Consider the following 22,948-nt stretch of genomic DNA (forward strand, 5'->3'; position numbering starts at 1 on the left):
GAGCCACAATGGGAACTCCAGGAGTATTTTAAATATTAACATGTTTAAGGTTAATCATGGCTCTTAAAAAAGATGTGAAAATAAATTTCTCTCTTAGATTAAACCATGAACCTAGTAATATATGTGTATGATTAATGAGTTACTATTTCTCCATCTGAAAAATTGGGTATGTTATTTGTATTTTTGAAAGCAGTTTTGCTTTTTACGTTTGTCTAGTTTAGAATTGACTGTAAAGCAAATCACCCTTTTGACTAATCGTTCCTCTTTGTGTCTGATTTCCAACCAATCCTCCAGAAAATTGAGTTAAATACTCACTGTATAGGATGAAGAAATTAGTGATAGTTAACCCAATGGCAATACTTTTTTGTTTTGCATTTCTTTTGCATTTTAACTTGGCTGGCCCCAAGGTCATGCCATGTTCCCCTTTCTTAGGAATCCATTGACTTCTAAAGATCTGTTTCCTTTTTCTCTTAGTAAAAATTCACTTTTTAAAAATATGTGATTACCCCTGGGACATTTTACTTGGTGTATGGGGAATGCAAATGTGAGTTAAAATTTAGTTTTTGCCACAAGAAGTTGTTAGGAGAAATCAGACCTATATGCAAATAATTATGATGTCCCATAGAGCTGAACTACAAAAACACTGTTAGTATTTAGGGTATAACATGGCCTGACTGAAAACTTTCAATATTGAATTCACAAAGAATAAATTTTAATTTACCATTCAGAAGGTATTTTTTTTTTTTAATTGTAGAAACTGTCAATAATCACTGGTCTTTTTTATTTTTAAACTTTGCAGTACTACTTTACATAGGTAACAGTTGTAATCTTGTTTTATCTTGTGCTACTTTTGATTTGACTGAATAGGGTTTTTTTGTGTCATTCCAAAGGGACGATTTTCTTCATACCTATTTTATTTCTAGACTATAGCAGAGAATAGAAGTAAGATTAGAGGTGTTTTATTAATTTAATAAAACTGCAATATGATGTACTAATTTTACCCAAAGTGCTTATAAAAAGCACTATCGAAATTCAAATACCTGACTTTTCAGAACTGTATTTCAACTTTAAATGTGTCATTTGATTATATAAAAGCACATCTGCATTTGTCTTCGCAATCATTTGCTCATTGTAGCTAAAAAATACTCCATAATTAGCAAGCTTTTTAGCAAATTATTGTAACAACTATGAAAACACTCCACAGATCCATTTGTATGGTACATATTTTGTACAGATTTACATTGCTGATGGTAAATATCTCAATTTTTTTTTCTAGGAAATTTTGCCTGGATTGTTTTTAGGCCCATATTCTTCTGCTATGAAAAGCAAGGTATGAACTTTAGATTAGGCTCATCAAGAGACCTTATTAACCAACTGCTTGGTGTAAATTTTTTCTTTTTTTTTTTTTTTGTCTTTTCTAGGGCCGCACCTGCGGCATATGGAGGTTCCCAGGCTAGGGGTTGAATCGGAGCTACAGCTGCTGACCTTCACCACAGCCACAGCAACACCGGATCCAAGTCGCCTCTGCGACCTACACCACACCACAGCTCGTGGCAACGCTGGATCCTTAACCCACTGATCGAGGCCAGGGATCGAACCTGCTCCTCATGGATACTAGTCAGGTTTGTTTCCCATCATCCACGATGGAAACTCCTGGAGTAAATTTTTTTTAGCAGAGTTTTATTTGGGGAAGGGTCCATTAATATTGCGTATTAACCCTAATTGTTACTCTGGAATACCTACTTATTTCCAAATTTTACTGGACCAGTAATTCTCAAGTATTTGACCACAAATCACAAATGAGTTTTTGTATTTTATCTTTCTCATGAAATCCATGTATTTAAAAGGCTTCCCCAAAACTGACCTTTAAATTATTACTCTTTAAACTATTAGACATCTGTAATTGCTAATCATACCTTCTGAAAAATATGAGATTAAATTAAATCCCAGAATATAGTTATTTAATGTTTTAGTTAACCGTTTCTTATCAAGGATAAGGGAGAGAGTGTGTGTTTGTATGTATGTGCATGTGCACAAACTCATACACACCCGCATATTTTAATTGAAGTGACTCAAATCTTATTTCTGTTTTTCCAGACATTAGAGGTCAGAATGCTTCAGCTTTTAAAGTATTGAAGCATATAGAGAGAGAGAGTGAGAGAGGAAGGGAGAGAGAAAGGGAGAGAGAGAGGGAGGGATATGTCCTATATTCTTAAACTGAAGTGTATGTCTTCAGTTACCCAGTTAAAAGGGTATCTAGTTCAAATATATGTAGTAGTGTTGCTGCCATTTTCTAGAGGATTCAGCCCTATGACTTATGACAATGCTACTAATTCTCTTTGAATTATAATGTGAAACACTCTATCATAAATGTTTTTCCCAATAATCTGCCTATTTAGAAATCAGTATTCTTGTATATACTTACCTGCAGTAGGTTTTATAAAAACTATAGAATCTAAAACTTCCATGATGTAATTTAATGCATTTATGAATTTTAGGTGATTGGGAGTTTTTTTGTTTTTTTTTAAGTTAACTTCATTTCTTTTGGAACTGCAAGACTTTTTGACTGTTGAGGCATATTCAAGAATAACTCTAGTCATTTTGATGACCTACAGCTAAGTTGGAAAGGTGGGATGTTGGTTTTAAAAAAATACAGGAGTTCTGTTGTGGTGCAGCGGAAATGCATCCGACTAGGAACCATGAGATTGCGGGTTCAAATCCTGGCCTCACTCAGTGGGTTAAGGATCTGGTGTTGCTGTGGCTGTGGCTCCAATTAGACCCCTAGCCTAGGAACCTCCACATGCCGCAGGTGTGGCCCTAAAAAGACAAAAGACCAAAAAAAAAAAAAATGCACATACACACACTAAGGAAAGGATAGAGTAGGTAACTATAGACTTAATTGTGACTTACTTTGTAAAAACAAATTTTTTGTTACTACCCAAATAATGTAATATTCACAAATACTGACCTTCAAGATGTTTTTAGACTATTCGCTTTTTGTGTTCTCATTGCACTTTATAAATATACCTGTTATATTATTTGTCACATTAAAAGTATTTGTTTATGGGGAGTTTTTCCTTTGTCTACTGTTTCTTAAAAATAATCAGCCTAGGAGTTCTCATTGTGGGTCAGCAGGTTAAGAATCCAGCATACTGTCTGTGAGGATGCAGGTTCCATCCCTGGCCTTGCTCAGTGGGTTAAGGATCCAGTGTTGCTGTGAGCTGTGGTGTAGGTGGCAGACTGCTCAGATCCTGTGTTACTATGGCTGTGACATAGGCTGACATCTGCAGCTCTGATTTGACTCCTAGTCTGGTAACTTGTATATGCCACAGGTGCGGCCCTAAAAAGAAAAAATAAAAGTATTTGCTTAAAAATCTATCTTCTCAGAACCTCTTCCCCCTAACTTCACCTTGGTCTCATTAGACTGAAGAAAAGCTTCTATGGAAAATTTATTTCCCACCATGAGTTACCATAGTATAGCCCATGTTTCTTTTCATATCGTCAAAAAAAATAACAATAACAAAATAATAATGGAGATAAGGAAATCTTAGGAAATAAACTCCTGTTCTAATACTCATTTAGTTAAACCTATCTTTTGTTACATCGAAATACAGTTTTAATAAAAGTTTAAGCTTTTTGCAAATAGTGAACTATTTTTTTTTTTGTAAAATTTTTCTTCTGTTTGTAGGTATAAGACTATAATTCGCTTTGCGTAAATGAAAATATGTTGAAAGTAAAAAACATTTTGTGTGCTATTACTTTTGGGTTCTATCTTAAGGTTTGTTTTTACTTAGTAATCTAATGTGCCTTCCAAACTTGTTAAAATAGATTTTTCTCCCTAATTATATATGTCATCTTATAGTTTCTCACATTACTAAAGTAGATGTGAAAACTTCTTCACATGTCATAGTTAAAATATAAACAAGGAAATGAATATTGAATTCACCTTGGAGGTTCATAAATGTGAATATGGAACATTGATTAATTATTAACCCTACCAAATGCTTACCTTCCTTCCCATGTCTCAGGATGTACTCAGGAAGTGCAGAGATTATTGAACTCTAATCTATGCCAGACATAGGAAACTTTGCTGCAGAAATTAACATTTAAAAAGCACGTTTTCTTAGCTCAGGCTGCTATAATAAAATACCACAGACAATAGACGCTTATTTCTCACAATTCTGAAAGCTAGACGTCTGAGATCCTGCCAGCATGATTAGGTTTTGGTGAGGGTCCTCTTCATGGTTTGGTGTCTTTTTGCTATATCCTTATATAGCAGAGAAAGGAAGCTCTGATGTCTCTTCCTCTTCTTATAAAGGCACTGATTCCATCATGGGTGCTCCATCCTTGTGGCCTTATATAAATCTGTCTAATTTACCTTTCAAGGTCCCACTAAGATCATTACCTTGGAAGTTAGAGCTTCAACATAGGGATTTTAGGGAGTCATAAACATTCAGTCCATAGCAAATAAAAATAATTCTTTGACTTCTTTCATGAATTACTAGTATTGCTGTTCTGGAGTATTTAATACAGCAAGGAAATGAAATATATAGGATTATAGGAGTTCCTGTGGTGATGCAGCAGTAACAAACCTGACTAGTATCCATCAGGATGCAGGTTCGATCTCTGGCCTTGCAGGTTTGATCCTTGACCTTGTGGGTTAAGGATCTGGTGTTGCTGCAAGCTGTGGTATCAGTTACAGGATGCAGCCTGGATCCCATGTGGCTGTGGTGTAGGCCGAGAGCTAGAGCTCCGATGTGACCCCTAGCCTGGGAACTTCCATATGCCATTGGTGCATATGGAAGTCAAAAAATTTTTAAAAACAAATAAATACAGGATTATAAACTGAAAATAGAAAACTCATTAATTCTGATTTTTCATGCCAACATTTATTAAACAGATAGTTATTGAGCAACTACTGTGTTCCATGTACAGTTTACACATACTTAACATGAATCAGTGAACAAAGTCCTTATTCTCATGAAATTTATATTCTAACTATTAAAATAACATCATCTGTAAATTCACGGAAACCTATAGTTACTTGCAGATAAAAAATTGATAGTTTTTAGAGTTGTCATGTTTAATCGCTTTAAATGTAAAGCCAAAAAGCACCACAGAATATCATTTTGAAGTTGCCAGTTTTAACTTTAGGAGAATTTCTAAACCCTAAAAGGTTAATTAGACTTTGTGAATTATATAAATTAATTCTGGCTTATTACATGTAGAAAAAGTGTACTTGGGAGAGGCAAAGAGAGGTATATAGAGATTTGGGTCCTGGTACTACTGTTAACTAGGTCAGTGATGTTGAACAGTTGTTTATGTCATAGTACTCTTCTCTAAAAAATTAAAATCGTGGTTAGTATATGTAGCTGCCATTTACTGAAAATACTTGCCATGTGTCCCAGGTACTATGCCAAACATATTCTCTTATATAATTTTCATAACCACTCAGTGAACAGGTAGTGTTTTCCTTATTTTCATGTGAGAAAACTGAGCCACAGTGCTCAGGTCATTAGCAGAGCTGGGATATAGAGCTTTGGGTCTCATGACTCCAAGCTCACATCTTTAACCACTATTTAGTATTATAAATAAATAATAAAGGGTATATAAATTTAAATTATAAATAACTAATAAAGAGGATATTACACATGATACAAAGGTCAGTATACAAAAAATACATAATGAAGGTATTATTTCCCAGATAAATTATCTTTAAGCTCATATCAAGCTCTAAAATTATAAATGTAAAATAGTCCTTTTTCCTTTTTTTGTTTTTTAGGGCCACACCCATGGCATATGGAGGTTCCAGGCTAGGGGTTGAATTGGAGCTACAGCCTTCAGCCTCCTCCACAGCCACAGCAACATGGGATCCGAGCCACATCTGTAGGTCTGTGACCTACACCACAGCTCACGGCAATGCGGGATCCCTGACCCACTTAGTGAGGCCAGGGATCGAATTTGCATCCTCATGGATACTAATAGGATTTGTTTCCACTGTGCCACAATAGGAACTCATGAAATAATGCTTTTAACCTTTTGAGGACATGTAGTGTATTATGTATTAATCTTGAATCATTAAAATATTTTGCTAATCACTTCAGGTATATTATTATAGAATTAGCCTTAATCCTCTGTACTTAAGGCTCACATGTGGCTCTATTAATTCTAAAGTTGAGTCCTGTATATTTTCAAATATTTGCGTTACAGTGAGATGATGTTTTGTTATTTTAAACTATTTCTCTTGTGTTTTTTTTTTTTTTATAGCTACCTATACTACAGAAACATGGAATAACTCATATCATATGTATAAGACAAAATATTGAAGCAAACTTTATTAAACCCAACTTTCAACAATTATTTAGGTAAGAATTGTTGCTATTATTTATTTATTTATTAAAAAAATTTGGCGAGGGGGAGTTCCCATCGTGGTGCAGCAGAAATGAATCCAACTAGGAACTGTGAGGTTGTGGGTTAGATCCCTGGCCTTGCTCAGTGGGTTAAGGATCCATCATTGCCATGAGCTGTGGTACAGGTCACAGATGCTGCTCGGATCTGGCGTTGCTGTGACTGTGGTGTAGGCTGGCAGCTACAGCTCCGATTGGACCCCTAGCCTGGGAACCCCCACATGCTGCAGGTGCGTCCCTGAAAAAAGACAAAAGATAAAAAAAAAATTTTTTTTGGCCACACCTGCAGCATGCAGAAGTCCCGGGGGCCAGGGATTGCAGTGACAGTACAAGATTCTTAACCACTGAGCCACCAGGGAACTCCTAAGTGTGGCTCTAGTTCATAAAATTTTTAAGGATAGCAAGCATGTAATGTAGTTTTTATTTCAAGTTGATTTTGTTATAGTAGACTTTTCTGGGAGTTCCTATCGTGCCTCAGCGGTAACAAACCTGACTAGTTAGTAGCCATGAGGATAGGCTCAATCCCTGGCCTCTCTCAGTGGGTTCAATCCCTGGCCTCTCTCAGTGGGTTAAGGATCCCGGTGTTGCTGTGAGCTATGGTGTAGGTTGCAGACGTGGCTCAGATCCTGACTTGCTGTGGCGCTCATGTAGGCCAGCAGCTGCAATTCTCATGTGACCCTTAGCCTGGGAACTTCCATATGCCCCAGGTCCAGCCCTAAAAAGCAGAAAAACCCAGAAATCTTTCTTCTGTATATATCTGTTTTTTAAGGATGGGTCATACAATACATCATTTAAAGAATAAACTTCCTTTAAAATATTTTAAATTTGGGGGAGGGAGTGGGATGGACTGGTAGTTTGGGGTTAGTAGATGCATACAGTTACGTTTAGAATGAATAAGCATGAAGTCCTACTGTATAACACAGGAACTATATCCAGTCTCTTAGGATAGACCATGATGGAAGATATGTAAGAAAGGGAATGTATATAAATGTATGACTGGATCACTTTGCTGTGCAGCAGAAATTGGTACAACATTGTAAATCAACTATAATTTAAAAAATATTTTAAATAAGTGCACATTTTGTGAAATACCAAAAGTTCAGAAGAATGTATACTGAAAAGCAGGTTTCCTATTCCTGTGACCTAGATACTCAGTTCCCCTTCCCAGAGGTATTTGTCATTAACTTCTTTTTGAGTTTATTTCCAGAGTTATATTACACATATAAACATATTCTTTTAGGTCAACTTTGGCTTTAAAAAAGTTATGTATTTTTAAGATTGCTGTGTATTATTACTTAGCTACATTATTCTTTTAATTTTTTTTAATTTTCTATTTTTAATTTTTTATTTTTTTCGGCTTTTTAGGGCCGCATCTGTGGCATGTGGAGGTTACCAGGCTAGGGGGTCTAATTGGAGCTGTAGCTGCTGGCCTATGCCACAGCCACAGAAATGCAGGATCGGAGCTGCATCTTTGACCTACACCACAGCTCACAGCAACTTCGGATCCTTAACCCACTGAGCGAGGCTAGGGATCAACCCACAGACCAGGTCAGATTCGTTTCTGCTTTGCCACGATGGGAACTCCTGCATTATTTTTAAGTTGCACAGTAATGCATTGTATTACTCTACTAAAATTTATTCAACCCATCTCCTATTGTTGGATGTTTAGATTATTTCCAGACTTTGGCTAATGTAGTGAGTATCCCTGTATATGTCATTTAATTCATGTGTGAATATATCTGTAGGATAAATTTGTAGAAGTGGAATTGTTGGATTAAAGAATGCAGGTATTTAAATTTTAATAGAAATTACAAATTGCCCTCCAGTGAGTTGTTTCAGTGTACACTCCCACAATGAAGTGAATGAGAGTGACTCTTTCCTTGGTATCTCTCCAAGACAGAATTATATAACTTTTTGAATATTTCCCATCTCCTGGAGTAAAAATGATGTAGTTTTGTTGTTATTCTCATTTCTCTTATAATGGGTATAGTTGAGCATCTAATGATTTTTAATACTCATAAGCTAGGAGGCAGCTACTATTAACTCTTCCTTGGATATCATTTTAGAGATAGTTATATAAAAGGATATTATGTTATATTTTAATATTTTACTTTATTTTAAAAAATTTATTGTAAAAATATGTTGTTTGTGAAAGCATCCTGAATGTCCATCAGTGTAATATACTCTAAAATACATTGTGTGAATGTAATATCAAATACCACAACCATGAATAAGAATGAAATGTGTATGTGCTGATACGGACTTCGCCAAGATTTATTAATGAAGAAAGCAGTGGTGCAGAGCCATGTGTATACTCTTAATGTGTTTAAAAATTTATGCAGTACATTAGGCATATATTCTTGTTATGTATAGAAAATTTTTGAACTAGAAACTTGTCAGTGGTTGCTTCTGTGAAGGAAAATTTAGGGTCAGGGATGGTAGAGAGAGACCTCATTTTTCATTGCAAAAATCTTTATACTGCTAGAATTTTTTTACCAGGTATACACATTTTTCAATTTTAATAAAAGCTGGTTTTAAAAAGGGAATGTATGGAAGTGTTCTTTTGTGGAGTGTGCAGCAGGCTAAGGATCTTGCATTGTCACTGCAGCTGCTCAGGTTACTACTGTAGCATGGGTTTGATCCCTGACTAAGGAACTTCCATATGCCTTGAGTGCCCCCCCCCCCAAAAAAAGTCATCCATAATTCCACAACCCAGAGGAACTTAACTTTGGTTAACATTTTGGTATATTTCCTTCTAAATTTTCTTATTCTGTATGTGTACTATGTATACACACACATATAGGCTATGTATATTGAAGAAATTGAAAATGTTGTTTTGTTTTGTTTTTGGCTGTGCCCACAGCATGTGGAAGTTCCTGGCCTGGGGGTTGAATTGGAGCTACACCTGAAGCCTACACCACAGCTTGTGGCAATGCTGGATCTTAACCCACTGAGTTAGGCCAGGGATTGAACCCACGTCCTCATAGAGACTATGTCAGGTCCTTAACCAGCTGAACCACAATGGGAACTCCAAAAATGTTATTTTAAAATTCCATACTATACATTTCTAATTTGTATAGAATTTTTGATTTTAGTGCCTGGGTTCAACTTCTCTGTGATAAGCCCTGAATTTATTGAAGTTGCTACCACCAAAATGACCACTAAAGAAAGCAATATTGGGGGAGTTCCCCGATGGTCTAGTGGTTAGGATCTGTGCTTTCATCACTGCGGCCTGGGTTCAATCCCTGATCTGGAAACTGAGGTCCCACATTAACCTGCTGTATCCCATGGCCAAAACAAAAGAAAAAAAAAAAAAAAAAAAAGAGGAAAGAAAGAAAAAGCAAAAAAAGAAAAATAAGACAGAGTTGACTTTAAAAACTAATTTTTTTTTTTTTTTTTTTTTTGCTACTTGGTAGCATATGGAGTTTCCAGGCCAGGGATCAGATCCAAACCGCATTTGCAGTTTAAGCCACAGCTACAGCACCTTTGGATCCTTAACCCACTGTGTAGGGCTGGGAATCGAACCTGCATCCCAGTCCTCCCAAGATGCTGCTGATCCTGTTGGGCCACAATGGGAACTCCAAAAATTAATATTATAACAATTATTTATAACAGGTGTGTTTGAATAGGTTAGAAATGGAAGTTTTTCACAAAATAAGGACTAGTATATTAAAATGCCTTATTTTAGGGGTTTTTTAAAGATGTAATATTCCAGGACAGGTGGTGTTTTGGTCGTTTTTTGTGTTACTGAAGAAGGTTAGTTCAGATGGTGAAAGTTTGACTCACGTCTCCATCAGCATACTGCCTTCTATTTTGGTTAGTTCCTTCTCTCAGACTTGGGGCTTCCTCTGAATTGTCCTCTTTAGGATTGTGAGTAGAGGTGGCAGGGCTACCCAGAGAAGAATCATCTAGTCCTTAAGAAATTGGTAGAAACAGAAGAATGACAAAAAGGAAAACAGATTTTTGTCTTTATTTTCCAGGTCCACTCTGATCTAAAGGAAGGTTTCTTCCCACTTGTGATTTTTCTGTTTTTAAGCAGATAGATGTTTTTATACTAAGATATCAGAAATGTTACAAGTTATTTAAGGCTTTAAATGCTCTGCCTTCAAACAGTATAAAATCTATGGCTTGGTTCTTGGAAATATGGTATTTTGAAAGTTGTTTTGCATTATTTTCAGGGTTGCCAAGAAATTTCCAAATTTTCTATGTATGAAGACAGTTTTATGTGAAAGTGTGCTTATCACAAACTATTCTATTTTCAGATATTTAGTCTTGGACAGGGTTGCCAAGAAATTTCCAAATTTTCTATGTATGAAGACAGTTTTATGTGAAAGTGTGCTTATCACAAACTATTCTATTTTCAGATATTTAGTCTTGGATATTGCTGATAATCCAGTTGAAAATATAATACGTTTTTTCCCCATGGTAAGCATCAGTATTTTAATATCATTTAAAATTTATGACTTGGCCTCTTAATTGTGTTTTTAAGACTTAATGAAACATGATCTTCTCCTACACTACCTTTACTTTGTTATGTCTGAAAATTGTGGGATTATATTTTTTCTTTTTTTCTTTTTTGGCCATCCTTCAGCATGTGGGATTCCTGGGCCAGGGATTAGATCTGAGCTGTAGTTGGATCATTGTTACAGCCCTGGCAACATTGGATCCTTAACCCACTGTGCTGGGTTGGGGATCGAACCTGTGTCCCAGTACTCCCAAAATATCGCAGATTCATTGTGCCACGATGGGAATTCCTGGGATTATATTTTAAAGAAAATTTATTATTTTTAAAACCTTTTTGTAATCTCCAAATATTTTAGAAATCACACTTTAAATTTCTTTTTTTTTTTTTTTTTTTTTTTGTCTTTTGTCTTTTTGTTGTTGTTGTTGCTATTTCTTGGGCCACTCCCGCGGCATATGGAGGTTCCCAGGCTAGGGGTTGAATCGGAGCTGTAGCCACCAGCCTACGCCAGAGCCACAGCAACTCGGGATCTGAGCCGCGTCTGCAACCTACACCACAGCTCACAGCAACGCCGGATCGTTAACCCACTGAGCAAGGGCAGGGATCGAACCCGCAACCTCATGGTTCCTAGTCGGATTCGTTAACCACTGCGCCATGACGGGAACTCCTAAATTTCTTAAATTCAAAGTTAAATTTAAACTTATTTAAAAAATAAACTTACAGTAGTGTATTTCTAGCATTTTGGAGATTTTTGACTTAATGTAATTTTTATTCATATAAATTAGGAAATTATTTTTGATACGTTTCGTTTCTATGTATGTACATATTTTATGCTTATGTTAATCTATATGTCTATTAAACACATTGTCTTTTGCCTTCAGACTAAAGAATTTATTGATGGGAGCTTACAAAGTGGAGGTAAATAATATTTTCTTTATTTAGCTTATGTTTATTTTTAGGAGATTATCTGTTATGTTAATTGTTTACTATTTGTCTTAAATGCAGGAAATGAAAGTTGTAATTATGTATAATAGACTTCCCAAATTTATATTTTCCCAATTTCTTGTCTCATCTGGATAGGCTTTCATTTTTTTTTTTGGCCTTGCCCATAGCATGTGGTAGTTTCGGGGCCAGAGATTGAACCCGAGCCTCTACAATGACAAGGCTGATCCTTAACCTGCTGCACCACAAGGGAACTCTTGGACAGGCTTTCTTTAATATTCCTTTAGAACTATTTTTAGATTCTCAATCAGCTTTAACTCTCTTTAACCTAAAAGTCTATTGCAGTCTCCACACAGTTAATATAAATAAATTAGAAAGATTTAAAAACTAGTTAAGTATCCAAGTTGTATATATAAAATGTTTAAGAAAAGGTTTATTTTAGTATGGTATGATACTTGGTTTCAGTATATTTTAGCTCCTGAATCAGGTGTTTTTCTATCAGAATAACTATTTCTTGTTTTTCAGGAAAAGTTCTTGTCCATGGGAATGCAGGGATCTCCAGGAGGTATGAAGTTAGAAATAATCTTTCTTTCTTTAGCATTTAATTAATGAGTTGTGTTTTCTGTTTTTTCTAAAATTTTTTCCCCCTCTTCAGTGCTGCCTTTGTTATTGCATACATTATGGAAACATTTGGAATGAAGTACAGGTAAGAAAGTATTCTGAAACCTAGCCACAATTTAAATTCTCATTAAAATGAAGCTTAATTGAGATGGTTTGGGAGTTTGAAGTTAGTATTCTCCTGATTTTGTCATCTAGTCATGTTTGACTAGGCAGGCCCTTGGTTAGTCTCCTAATCTTCGTAGCTTGTCTACCTTGTATAGATTTGCTTAGGCTAACATAGTCTTGTTTTATGGAGCTAGTGCTAACTCTTGTTATTTTAAAAACCGAAGGTAATTATAGTTGGAAAAACTCATGGGAAACTGCTTGCTTACTACTAGGGAATTGGTTAATCTGAGTGTAAAAATTCTTAGACAAAGATGTAATTGCTTTTAAAAAAAGACATAATTGTTTACTCTGTTTAAAAGGTTAATTTCTTCTGTTATCCTTCAATAGTAGTTGAATGAAAAATTACCTAAGAATCGTTTTAGTGTTTGTTCACAGCCCATTGTTGCCTGTTTTATCCAGTCATTTTTTCCAAGCATATTGTATAGACAGAGAGAGAGAGGGAGGAAGGAGGGGACAGGAGAGAGGGGGAGGGAGACAGGCTGATGAGCTTTCACCCTAAAACAAAGAAGAGCTGGCCAGTGAACAGTGTTTACTTTATTAGTGCATATAAGTTAGAAATCTCTTGTAATCATTAATACCTCCTTTGCTTTCACTTCTCATCTCCCAGGCTGATCCATTACCAAATCCTATCTGTTTTGTGTCCTGAAATATACCTTGAGTCAGACTCCCTTTTCATCATTGAGTCTCCCTAATCTAAGCTCCAGTCCCTTGGACAGTCCTTTGGACAGTCCCTTGGACTCTTTCAGTAGTTGCCTTCTTAGAGGTCTCATGTTTCTTCCTTCTCTAGTCTGTTTTGTTCTTTCTCCACACCACAATCAAAATAATGTTTTTCAAAATATAAATCTGATGAGGTAGCAGCTTACCCTAAAAAGCACCCAAAGGTTCCTGATCCTTTATAATTCTTAATATGCTAGTGAAACTTCACATGACATGCCCCTATCAACCTTTCCATTCTTTTGCCATGTTCTCTGTTACTCTCCATTTGAGCTGTGATCAGCATTGGATCCACGTGCCTGACACATAGTAGACATTCAAATGCTTTGGTTTGTTTGATATTTTTTATCTTTAAATTATAATGGAAAAGTTTGCTTAAAAGTGTTCTTAAAGAAATTTTATTTGAATGCAAATTCTTTATTTAATTGAAAAAGATTAATCCTTGGTAGACCTTCTTTTTTCCTCTATTCTCTTTATTACTTGGGGCTATGTCAGTAGTAATATTAATAGTGAAAATAATTTCCATTGATTGGGTCTCTGCCATGTGCCATGTACTATTCCAGGCACGTTTATCTCAACAACACAAGGAAGTTGATATACTTCTTATTTAACCAGTGATAATATCTGAGCATGTACTATGTGACAGATGCTATACAAAATGTTTTATGCTTATTGTCTTCCATCTTCACAGTAGTGCTCCAAGATAGGAATTATTATAATCCACAATTTATAGATAAGAAAAATAAAGCTTAGAGAAGTTCTGAAGTGTCCCTTAGGACATACAGCTGGGAAGCAAAAGGCTATTTAGGTGATATTTAGTCTGATGGTGTCATTGGTTTTTCCACTACAACAACTCACTGCCTCCCTGTAGTACAAGCTGAATTACTATGATTTTCTTTTTTTTTTTTTTTTTTTTTTTGTCTTTTTGTCTTTTTGTAGGGCTGCACCTAGCAGCATATGGAGGTTCCCAGACCAGGGGTTGAATTGGAGCTGTAGCCACCGGCCTACGCCAAAGCCACAGCAATACCAGATCTGAGCTGCATCTGCAACCTACACCACAGCTCACGGCAACGCTGGATCCTTAATCCACTGAGCAAGGTCAGGGATCAAACCCGCAACCTCATGGTTCCTAGATGGATTCGTTAACCACTGAGCCATGATGGGAACTCCTGATTTTCTATTTTAGGTAAATTGTTAGAGAAGTTCCTATTTTACATAAATTCTGGAAAAATTTAGATTAATTCATGAAGTGACATTATCACCTTAGTTTTATTTTTTTCCCAGGGATGCATTTGCTTATGTTCAAGAAAGAAGATTTTGTATTAATCCTAATGCTGGATTTGTTCATCAACTTCAGGTAACTTACATCTTTTTCCTCTTTAAGACAGTCAGAAAGTAAGACAATTAAAATTGTAGGAAATTTAGTTTTAGGATAATTAAAATTGTAGCAGGAAATTAAATGTTCACGTAATTTAGTTGTAATACTTTGTAAATATTTAAAAATTGCCATAATCTGATTTGATTCTTTGTTCAAGTTTATGTCTCTATTTAAATAAAGTATTTTTGGGAGTTCCTGTTGTGGCTCAGTGTTTTACAGACCTGACTAGTATCCATGAAGATGCAGGTTTGATCTCTGGCCTTCCTCAGTGGGTTAAGGATCTGGTATTGCTGTGGCTGTGGTGTAGGCCTGCAGCTGCAGCTCCAGTTTGATCCCTAGTCTGGGACCATCCATATGCTGCAGGTGCAGTCCTAAAAAAAAAAAAGTAGAAGTACTTTTTATTGGAGTATAGCTGACTTACAATGTTGTGTTAATTACAGCAAAGTGAATGTGTTATGTACATGTGTATATATCCATTCCTTTCCCATTTATATTATTGAAAACTATTGAGTAGAGTTCCCTGTGCCATACAGTAGGTTCTTATTAATCATCCACTCTATATAGTCATGTGTATTTGCTACTCAACATCCTCCCAATTCCTCCCCCCCTCATGTTTTCCCCTGTGGTAACCGTAAGATTGGTTTTGAAATCTGTGTTTGTTTCTGTTTTAAAAACAAGTTTTCTTGTATCATTTTTTTATTAGATTCCACATATAAGTAATATCATATGATATTTGTCTTTCTCTGACTTTCTTCACTCAGTGTGATAATCTCAAGTCCATCTGTGTTGCTGCAAATAGCATTCTTTCTTTCTTTTTTATGCCTGAGTAATATTCCATTGTATATATGTTCCACATCTTCTTTATCCATTCCTCTGTTGATGGACATTTATGTTGGGTCCATGTCTTGGCTATTATAAATAGTGCTGCAATGGACGTTGAGATGCCTGTATCTTCGAATTATGGTTTTCTCCAGACATATGCCTGGGAATGGGATTGCTGGATCATATCATAGCTCTATATTTAGTTTTTTAAGGAACCTCCATACTGTCCTCCATAGTGGTTGCACCAACTTACATTCCCACCAACAGTGTAGGAGCGTCCCCTTTTCTCCATACCATCTCCAGTATATATTGTTTATAGATTTTTTGATGATTGCCATTTGGACTAGTGTGAGGTTATACCTCATTTTAGTTTTGATTAGCATTTCTCTAATAATAGTGATGTTGAGCATCTTTTCGTATGTTTTTTGGCCGTCTTTCTTCTTCAGAGAAGTGTCTATTTATATATTCTGCCCATTTTTTGATTGGGTTGTATTTTTTTATGTATAAAGCTGCATGAAATGTTTGTATATGGAGATTAATGTACATAAGGTTATCTTTTGGAGATTAATCCTTTGACCCATTTCTTCATTTGCAAAGATTTTCTTCCATTCTTTGGGTTGTCTTCTCTTTTTTAATGGTTTCCTTTGCATAAGGTTTTAAATTTAATTAGATTCCATTTTATTTTCATTACTCAAGGTGGATCCAAAAAGATATTGCTGTGATTTATGTCAGAGAGGGTTCTGCCTATGTTTTCCTCTAGGAGTTTTATAGTATCTGGCCTTATGTTTAGGTCCTTAATCCATTTTGAGTTTATTTCGCTGTATGGGGTTAAAGAATGTTCTGATTTCATTCTTGTACATGTAGCTGTCTGGTTTTCCTAGCACCACTATTGAAGAGATTGTCTTTCCTCCATTGTGTTCTTGCCTCCTTTGTCATTTAAAAGTATTTTCTTAAATGCTGGCATTAGCAAGAAAAAGAAGGGTTAAAGGTGCATTGTTAAATCTAAGGTAAAGTAATTGATAAGAGAAATTTCTTCAGTTTTTTCTTCTATTGATCATACACACGAAGTATATGATTCTAAGCATACTATATGCAACAGCTTTTTCTCTTTTATATGCTTTATCTTTTCCATAGTCTTTCACATTTTGATGATGCACTGGAAAATACAGTGAAAAAAGAAAATAGAATAAGGATGCGAATTATTTGAGTGGTTAATTTTTTCCAAGAAGGAAAAGCCATAGGTTGAAGAAAGTGCTCTCACTGATTCCATCCAGTTATGTAGGAATAAATCTCACATTGAGACATCAAGAGCCCTTTGTATAAAATGGTTTGTCTCAGTTACCAAACTCTAAATTTTACTTCATTTTTATTTTTAATTCACTTTCAGTTTTTACTTCATTCATTTAAAAGAGAAACAGTGGTATCTCTGACTTTAGCTTAAGTAAAATGTTTCTTTTTATTTCTTCTTTATAATTATAGAGTATAAAACTAACAAGTTTCTACGCCTTTTAACTCTGTTCTGTAAAAACATTCTTTTATTTTAAATGATTTTTGTTTTTTCCATTTTAGCTGGTTTACAGTCATCCGTCAATTTTCTACTGTACAGCAAGGTGACCCAGTCACACATACATATATACATTCTTTTTCTCACATTATCTTCCATCATGCTTCATCATGAGTGACTAGATATAGTTCCCAGTGCTATAGAGCAGGATAAACATTCTCTTTTAAAGCTGATTTTTGCATTTGAAAAAAATATATACTAATGGTTAAAAAAACAAAAGGTTGGAGTTCCCGTCGTGGCTCAGTGATTAACGAATCCTACTAGGAACCATGAGGTTGCAGGTTCGATCCCTGCCCTTGCTCAGTGGGTTAACTATCCGGTGTTGCTGTGAGCTGTGGTGTAGGTTGCAGACATGGCTCGGATCCCGCATTGCTGTGGCTCTGGCGTAGGCCAGTGGCTACAGCTCGGATTCGACCCCTAGCCTGGGAACCTCCGTATGCCGCAGGAGTGGTCCAAGAAATAGCAAAAAGACAAAAAAAAAAAAAAATTCAGGAGTTCCCATTGCATGTTAAGGATCCAATGTCTCTGTGGAGACGAGGGTGCTCATCCCTGGCCCAACATAGTGGGTTAAAGGATCTGGCAGCAAGATCGAGTTAGCGTTTCCACAGTGACCAGAGCCTCTGCAGTTGATTTCTTAACCTACTGCTCCACAGTGGGAACTTTGAAGCTTGCTTTATCTTTATTATGTGTTCTAGAATAATGTTAATTAGATCACAGTTACATGCTTTTTGATGTTTTGGTATCATCAGATATCATCAGACCTTGATTTTTTAATTTAATTCAGTTATTCATTGTTTCCTTCATTCGTATGTTTTGGAGGTGAACCAATTCTTGGGTACTTGTCTTCATTTGGCAGAGTAAGTCTGATTTTCATATACTCTTCAGGTCACTTTGTATGGTGTCATAATCTCTATAGTCATTCATTTCATAGGATTTGAGATAAAATTGGGGGATATAATGTCATGTATTCTTTTAATATCTTTTGATTCTGTGATTATTTTTCCGTTCTTTTTTCTAATTTTATATATCTGTACTTTTTTTTTAATTGATCTGGTTAGTTAATATAACTTTTCTGTATTTGAATTTCTCCTTGCTTTATGCTTTCCTTAGATTTTATTGTTTTTGCTATTGCTGCTGTTATTCTGTGAATTTCTTGGGTTGAAAGCTTAGTCTCTCATTTTCTCAAGAATTCAAGACTGTGAATTATCCTTTTAGCTTTGCTTTATTTTATTTTTTTTGTCCTTTTGCCATTTCTTGGGCCTTTCCCGCAGCATGTGGAGGTTCCCAGGCTAGGGGTCGAATTGGAGCTGTAGCCACCGGCCTACACTAGAGCCACAGCAACGCCAGATCCAAGCCATGTCTGTGACCTATACCACATCTCGTGGCAACGCTGGATCCTTAACCTGCTGAGCAAGGTCCAGGGATCGAACCTACAACCTCATGGTTCCTAGTCAGATTCATAACCACTGAGCCACGAAGGGAACTCCTTTTAGCTTTGCTTTAGTCATATCCTATATAGCTACACAGATTATGCCATACAGTATTTTTATTATTGACATATAGCGTGATGTTCTGATTTCACTTTTGATTTTTATTTAACATTTGTTTGAGGTTTTTGTTTTTTAATATATAGGTAACATATATTTTTGTTCATTTCTAATACTATTTCTCATACTATCTTGAACTTTTTACTGATGTTTTCTTTGTGGCCTCATGTACAGTTACTATTATGGCTATTTCCTGAGCATTTGTATTCTCTGTTTTCAGGGCATAGAAGTCAGTATACAGTTATCCCTCAGTATCTATGGATCCCTCATAAATTCCAAATCTTATATAAAATGGCATAGTACAGTCAGCCCCTTGTGTCTGTGGGTTCTGCATCTATGGATACAAAGAATCAATTGTATCTGTTCACTTGATCTGTCTTGGGCTGAGAGGTAAATAGAAAATCCTTTACTGTACTATGTTTCTGTTTATTCTTTCTTTAATTCCTCTAGTTTCTTTGCCAACTTTGGCACTGTATTATTTTTGGTATATAAAATTCAAGTTAGGGGGTTCTCTTGTGGCATAGCAAGTTAAGGATCTGGTATGGTCACTGTAGCAGCTCAGGTTACTGCTATTCCTGGTCCAGGAACTTCCATATGCCATAGACCTGGCCAAAAACAAACAAACAAACAAAAAAAAACCCTCAAGTTAGATCTTTGTTGTAGTTTTATATTCTATTATTCCTCTTTTCAATTATTTTTACTTTGAAATTAACATTGTTTAATACTGTGGTTCTTAACTTTTTTGTTTGTATTTGCCTTGTGAATTTCTTCGTTCCTTTTCTATCCACCTAGCTAAATCACGTTCTTTTAGATGCGTTTTCTATGTATGGTCAGTGGCTGATTTTTGCTATTTGATTTGTTTTCAGTATTTCTTTTTTTTTTTTTTTTTTTTCCCTTTTCTAGGGCCGCTCCCGCGGCACATGGAGGTTCCCAGGCTAGGGGTCCAATCGGAGCTGTAGCCACTGGCCTACACCAGAGCCACGGCAACACGGGATCGTTAACCCACTGAGCAAGGCCAGGGATTGAACCTGCAACCTCATGATTCCTAGTCAGATTCATTAACCACTGTGCCACAACGGGAACTCCTCAGTATTTCATTTTTAAAAATTTTTTTTTATTTTTGCTTTTTAGGGCCACATAGGCAGCATATGGAAGTTACCAGACTAGAGGTCGAATCAGAGCTACAGCTGCTGGCCTACATTACAGCCACAGCAATGTCAGATACAAGCCACATCTGCAATTATACCACAGCTCACTGCAACGCTGCATCCTTCACCTACTGAATGAAGCCAGGGAGTGAACCCGCATCCTCATGGATCCTAGTCAGGTTTGTTATCTCTGAGCCACGAAAGGAATTCAAGTATTTTTCTTTTTCTTTTTCTTTTTTTTTCTGTTTTGTCTTTTCTAGGGCCACACCCGTAGCACATGGAGGTACACAGGCTAGGGGTCTAATTGGAGCTGTGGCCTCTGGCCTACGCCAGAGCCACAGCAACAGAGGATCCAAGCCGTGTCTGCGACCTAACACCATAGCCAATGGCAACACTGGATCCTTAACCCACTGAGCTAGGACAGGGATCCCGAACCCGCAACCTCATGGTTCCTAGTCGGATTCGTTAACCATTGAGCCACGACAAGAACTTCCAGTATTTTTCTTCAATAGGTGAATTTATTCCACTTTCTTTTTTTTTTCTTTTTTCTTTTTATTTATTAATTTATTTTTTTATTACTCTGATGAATTTATCACATCTATAGTTGTATAAAGATCATCACAATCCAATTTCATAGGACTTCCATCCCACAACCCAAGCACATCCCCCCACTCCCAAACTGTCTCCTCCAGAGACCATAAGTTCATAAGTTTTTCAATGTCTCTGAGTCAGCATCTGTTCTGCAAAGAAGTTCAGTCTGTCCTTTTTTCAGATTCCACATGTCAGTGAAAGTATTTGATGTTAGTGTCTCATTGTATGGCTGACTTCGCTTAGCATGATAATTTCTGTGTCCATCCACGTTGCTAAAAATGCTGGTATTTCGTTCTTTTTAATGGTTGAGTAATATTCCATTGTGTATATATGTACCACACCTTCTTGATCCACTCCTCTGTCGATGGACATTTAGGTTGTTTCCATGTCTTGACTATTGAAAATAGTGCTGCAATGAACATTGGAGTACATGTGACTTTTCGAGTCTTGATTTTCTCTGGGTAGATGCCCAGGAGTGGGATTCCTGGATCAAATGGTAGTTCTGTTTTTAGTTTTCCACTTTCTTGTACCAAAAATGACATACTTTTGTCTGTCATTTTATTTTATGTTATGCTTTTTTTTTCTTTTTAGGGCTGCATTTGTAGCAGATGGAAGTTCCCAGGCTAGGGGTCGAATTGGAGCTACAGCTGCTAGTCTACACCACAGCCACAGCAATGCCAGATCTTTAACCCACTGAGCAAGACCAGGCATCCAACTCGCATCCTCATGGATACTAGTCGGGTTTGTTTCTGCTGAGCCACATGGGAACTCCTACCTTCTTTTCTATTTTATTATTTTATTTTATTTTTTGTGTTTTTAGGCACCCATGGCACATTGAGGTTCCCAGGCTAGGGGCTGAATTGGAGCTGTAGCTGCTGGCCTGTGTCACAGCCACACCAGATCTGAGTGGCATCTGTGACCTACATCATAGCTTATGGCAACTCTGGCTCCTTAATCCTCACGTCAAGGTCAGAGATCGAGTCTGTGTCTTTATGGATACTAGTCAGACCATTTCCACTGAGCCACGATGGGAACTCCCTGCTTTTTAAAAAAAAAAATGCATCTTTTTTTAAACTTTTCACTATATAAAGTTTTTAAATTTATTGTATGTTTGTGTTGATAATGTTATAGTTTATAAATTGCTTTTAGTTCTAATAGGTACAATTATAATTTTATAGTATATAGGTATGTTTCCTGAGTTAATTACATTTGAACAACTGTCAGTTGACTTCCACTATAAAAATTAAAAATGTGTATATTTCTATTTCTTTCCTCCACCCACCACTACTTGTTTTGTTATGATTAGTCTTAGTTCTTCTAGGGGTTACCTCTTAAAACTTTAAAAATATTTAAATATCATATCTGTTCTTACTTAACATCTTTAAATGATATTGACCAATATAGGAGCATCTACTTAAACTACCTCCTATTGTTTGTCCTGCCACCTCCTTTTTCAAAAAGATTATATTTTTTTCTACATTATTATAGATGATAATATTTATATTCTTTCTTTAAACAGTATTTTCTACTTGTTTATCCTTAGTTCTACATTTAAATAGGAATCTAACTTCTTTATTAAACTACTAGAATTTGTCTTTGAGCATTATTTTCAAGAAGGGTTCTTGAATACTATATTCCCTAAGTCCTGGCATTTTGAAAAAATATTTTTCTTTTGCTCTTATGTTTGAACGAAAATTGGCTAGATATAAAATTTTTGTTTAATACTTTTTCCCTTATGGGTTTGTACACAGACCTGACATTGAATATTGTTCTAGAGGAGTCTGAGAGGAGCCTGATTTTAAAAAAATTTTACCTTTTAGCAAACTTGATTAGGAGGAGGAGGTGTTGTTTGGATGAGCATAGGATGCTTTATCTAACTATATCTTGTTGATTGCTCTATGTCAGTTTTTTTTTTTTTTTTCTGAGTCATGGTATGCCCTTATCACTTACAGATTCATGCCTTCCCATTTTTCAGAAAGTTTTCTTCTATTATGCATTTGGCTTTTGTTGTTGTTGTTCTGTTTCACTGGCCTGGATTTTTCTCCCAGAGAAAGTTTACATTGATTCCATTTGTCTTTCATATCTGCTATTCTCTCTGTAATTATTTTCAACTTTGTTCTTTTCTCTTTCTTTTTGCTTGATTTTTTCTCAAGCTTTCCTTCTCTTTCCCATGCTTTATTATTTTATCAGATATTTATTTGGCACTGTTCTAGGCAGTGGCAATAAAGCAGAGAACAAAACAGAAATTCCTTATGTCATGAAACTTATTCTAATGAGAGAATTAGACAATAAACAAAGTAAAATATAGGTCAGATGGTAATGGGTCACAGAGTAAAATAAGGGAGGGAATAATAAGGCCACATAAGGATGTGACACATGAATTACATTTTTTAAAGGCCTTATTGAAAAAGTGATATATGTGTAAAGACCTGGAGAAATTAAAGAGAACAGGCTATGCTGATATTTGGGGGGAGAGCATTTTAGGTAGAGGGAATAGTACGAGTGCCTTGAGATGGGAGTATGCATACTATTTTCAAGGAAATATGAGGTCATCGTGGCTGCACCAGAATAAGGAAATGGGATAATA

The 22,948-nt window shown here is 35.9% G+C and overlaps 1 protein-coding gene across 4 annotated transcripts in view; it reads left to right on the forward strand.

The window, feature by feature from the left end:
• The window catches only part of STYX (serine/threonine/tyrosine interacting protein), a 50,120-nt gene that overhangs the window by 16,440 nt on the left and 10,732 nt on the right, over positions 1-22,948 (forward strand). The window contains exons 3-9 of one of the 4 annotated variants that reach the window (XM_003121793.5): positions 1,277-1,330; positions 6,268-6,365; positions 10,772-10,832; positions 11,751-11,787; positions 12,337-12,376; positions 12,467-12,517; positions 14,596-14,668. In XM_003121793.5, coding sequence (XP_003121841.2) covers positions 1,277-1,330; positions 6,268-6,365; positions 10,772-10,832; positions 11,751-11,787; positions 12,337-12,376; positions 12,467-12,517; positions 14,596-14,668 — 414 coding nt within the window. The remainder of the gene's footprint in view (positions 1-1,276; positions 1,331-6,267; positions 6,366-10,771; positions 10,833-11,750; positions 11,788-12,336; positions 12,377-12,466; positions 12,518-14,595; positions 14,669-22,948) is intronic. The other 3 variants (XM_005659958.4, XM_005659959.4, XM_021102038.2) reach the window with 3 other exon arrangements.

This window comes from Sus scrofa, chromosome 1 (assembly GCF_054392235.1).
Source record: "Sus scrofa isolate SSC_HxYL_T2T_F1_AM1 chromosome 1, Sscrofa_HxYL_maternal_Yorkshire_Landrace_v2.0, whole genome shotgun sequence".
NCBI classification, from domain to species: domain Eukaryota; kingdom Metazoa; phylum Chordata; class Mammalia; order Artiodactyla; family Suidae; genus Sus; species Sus scrofa.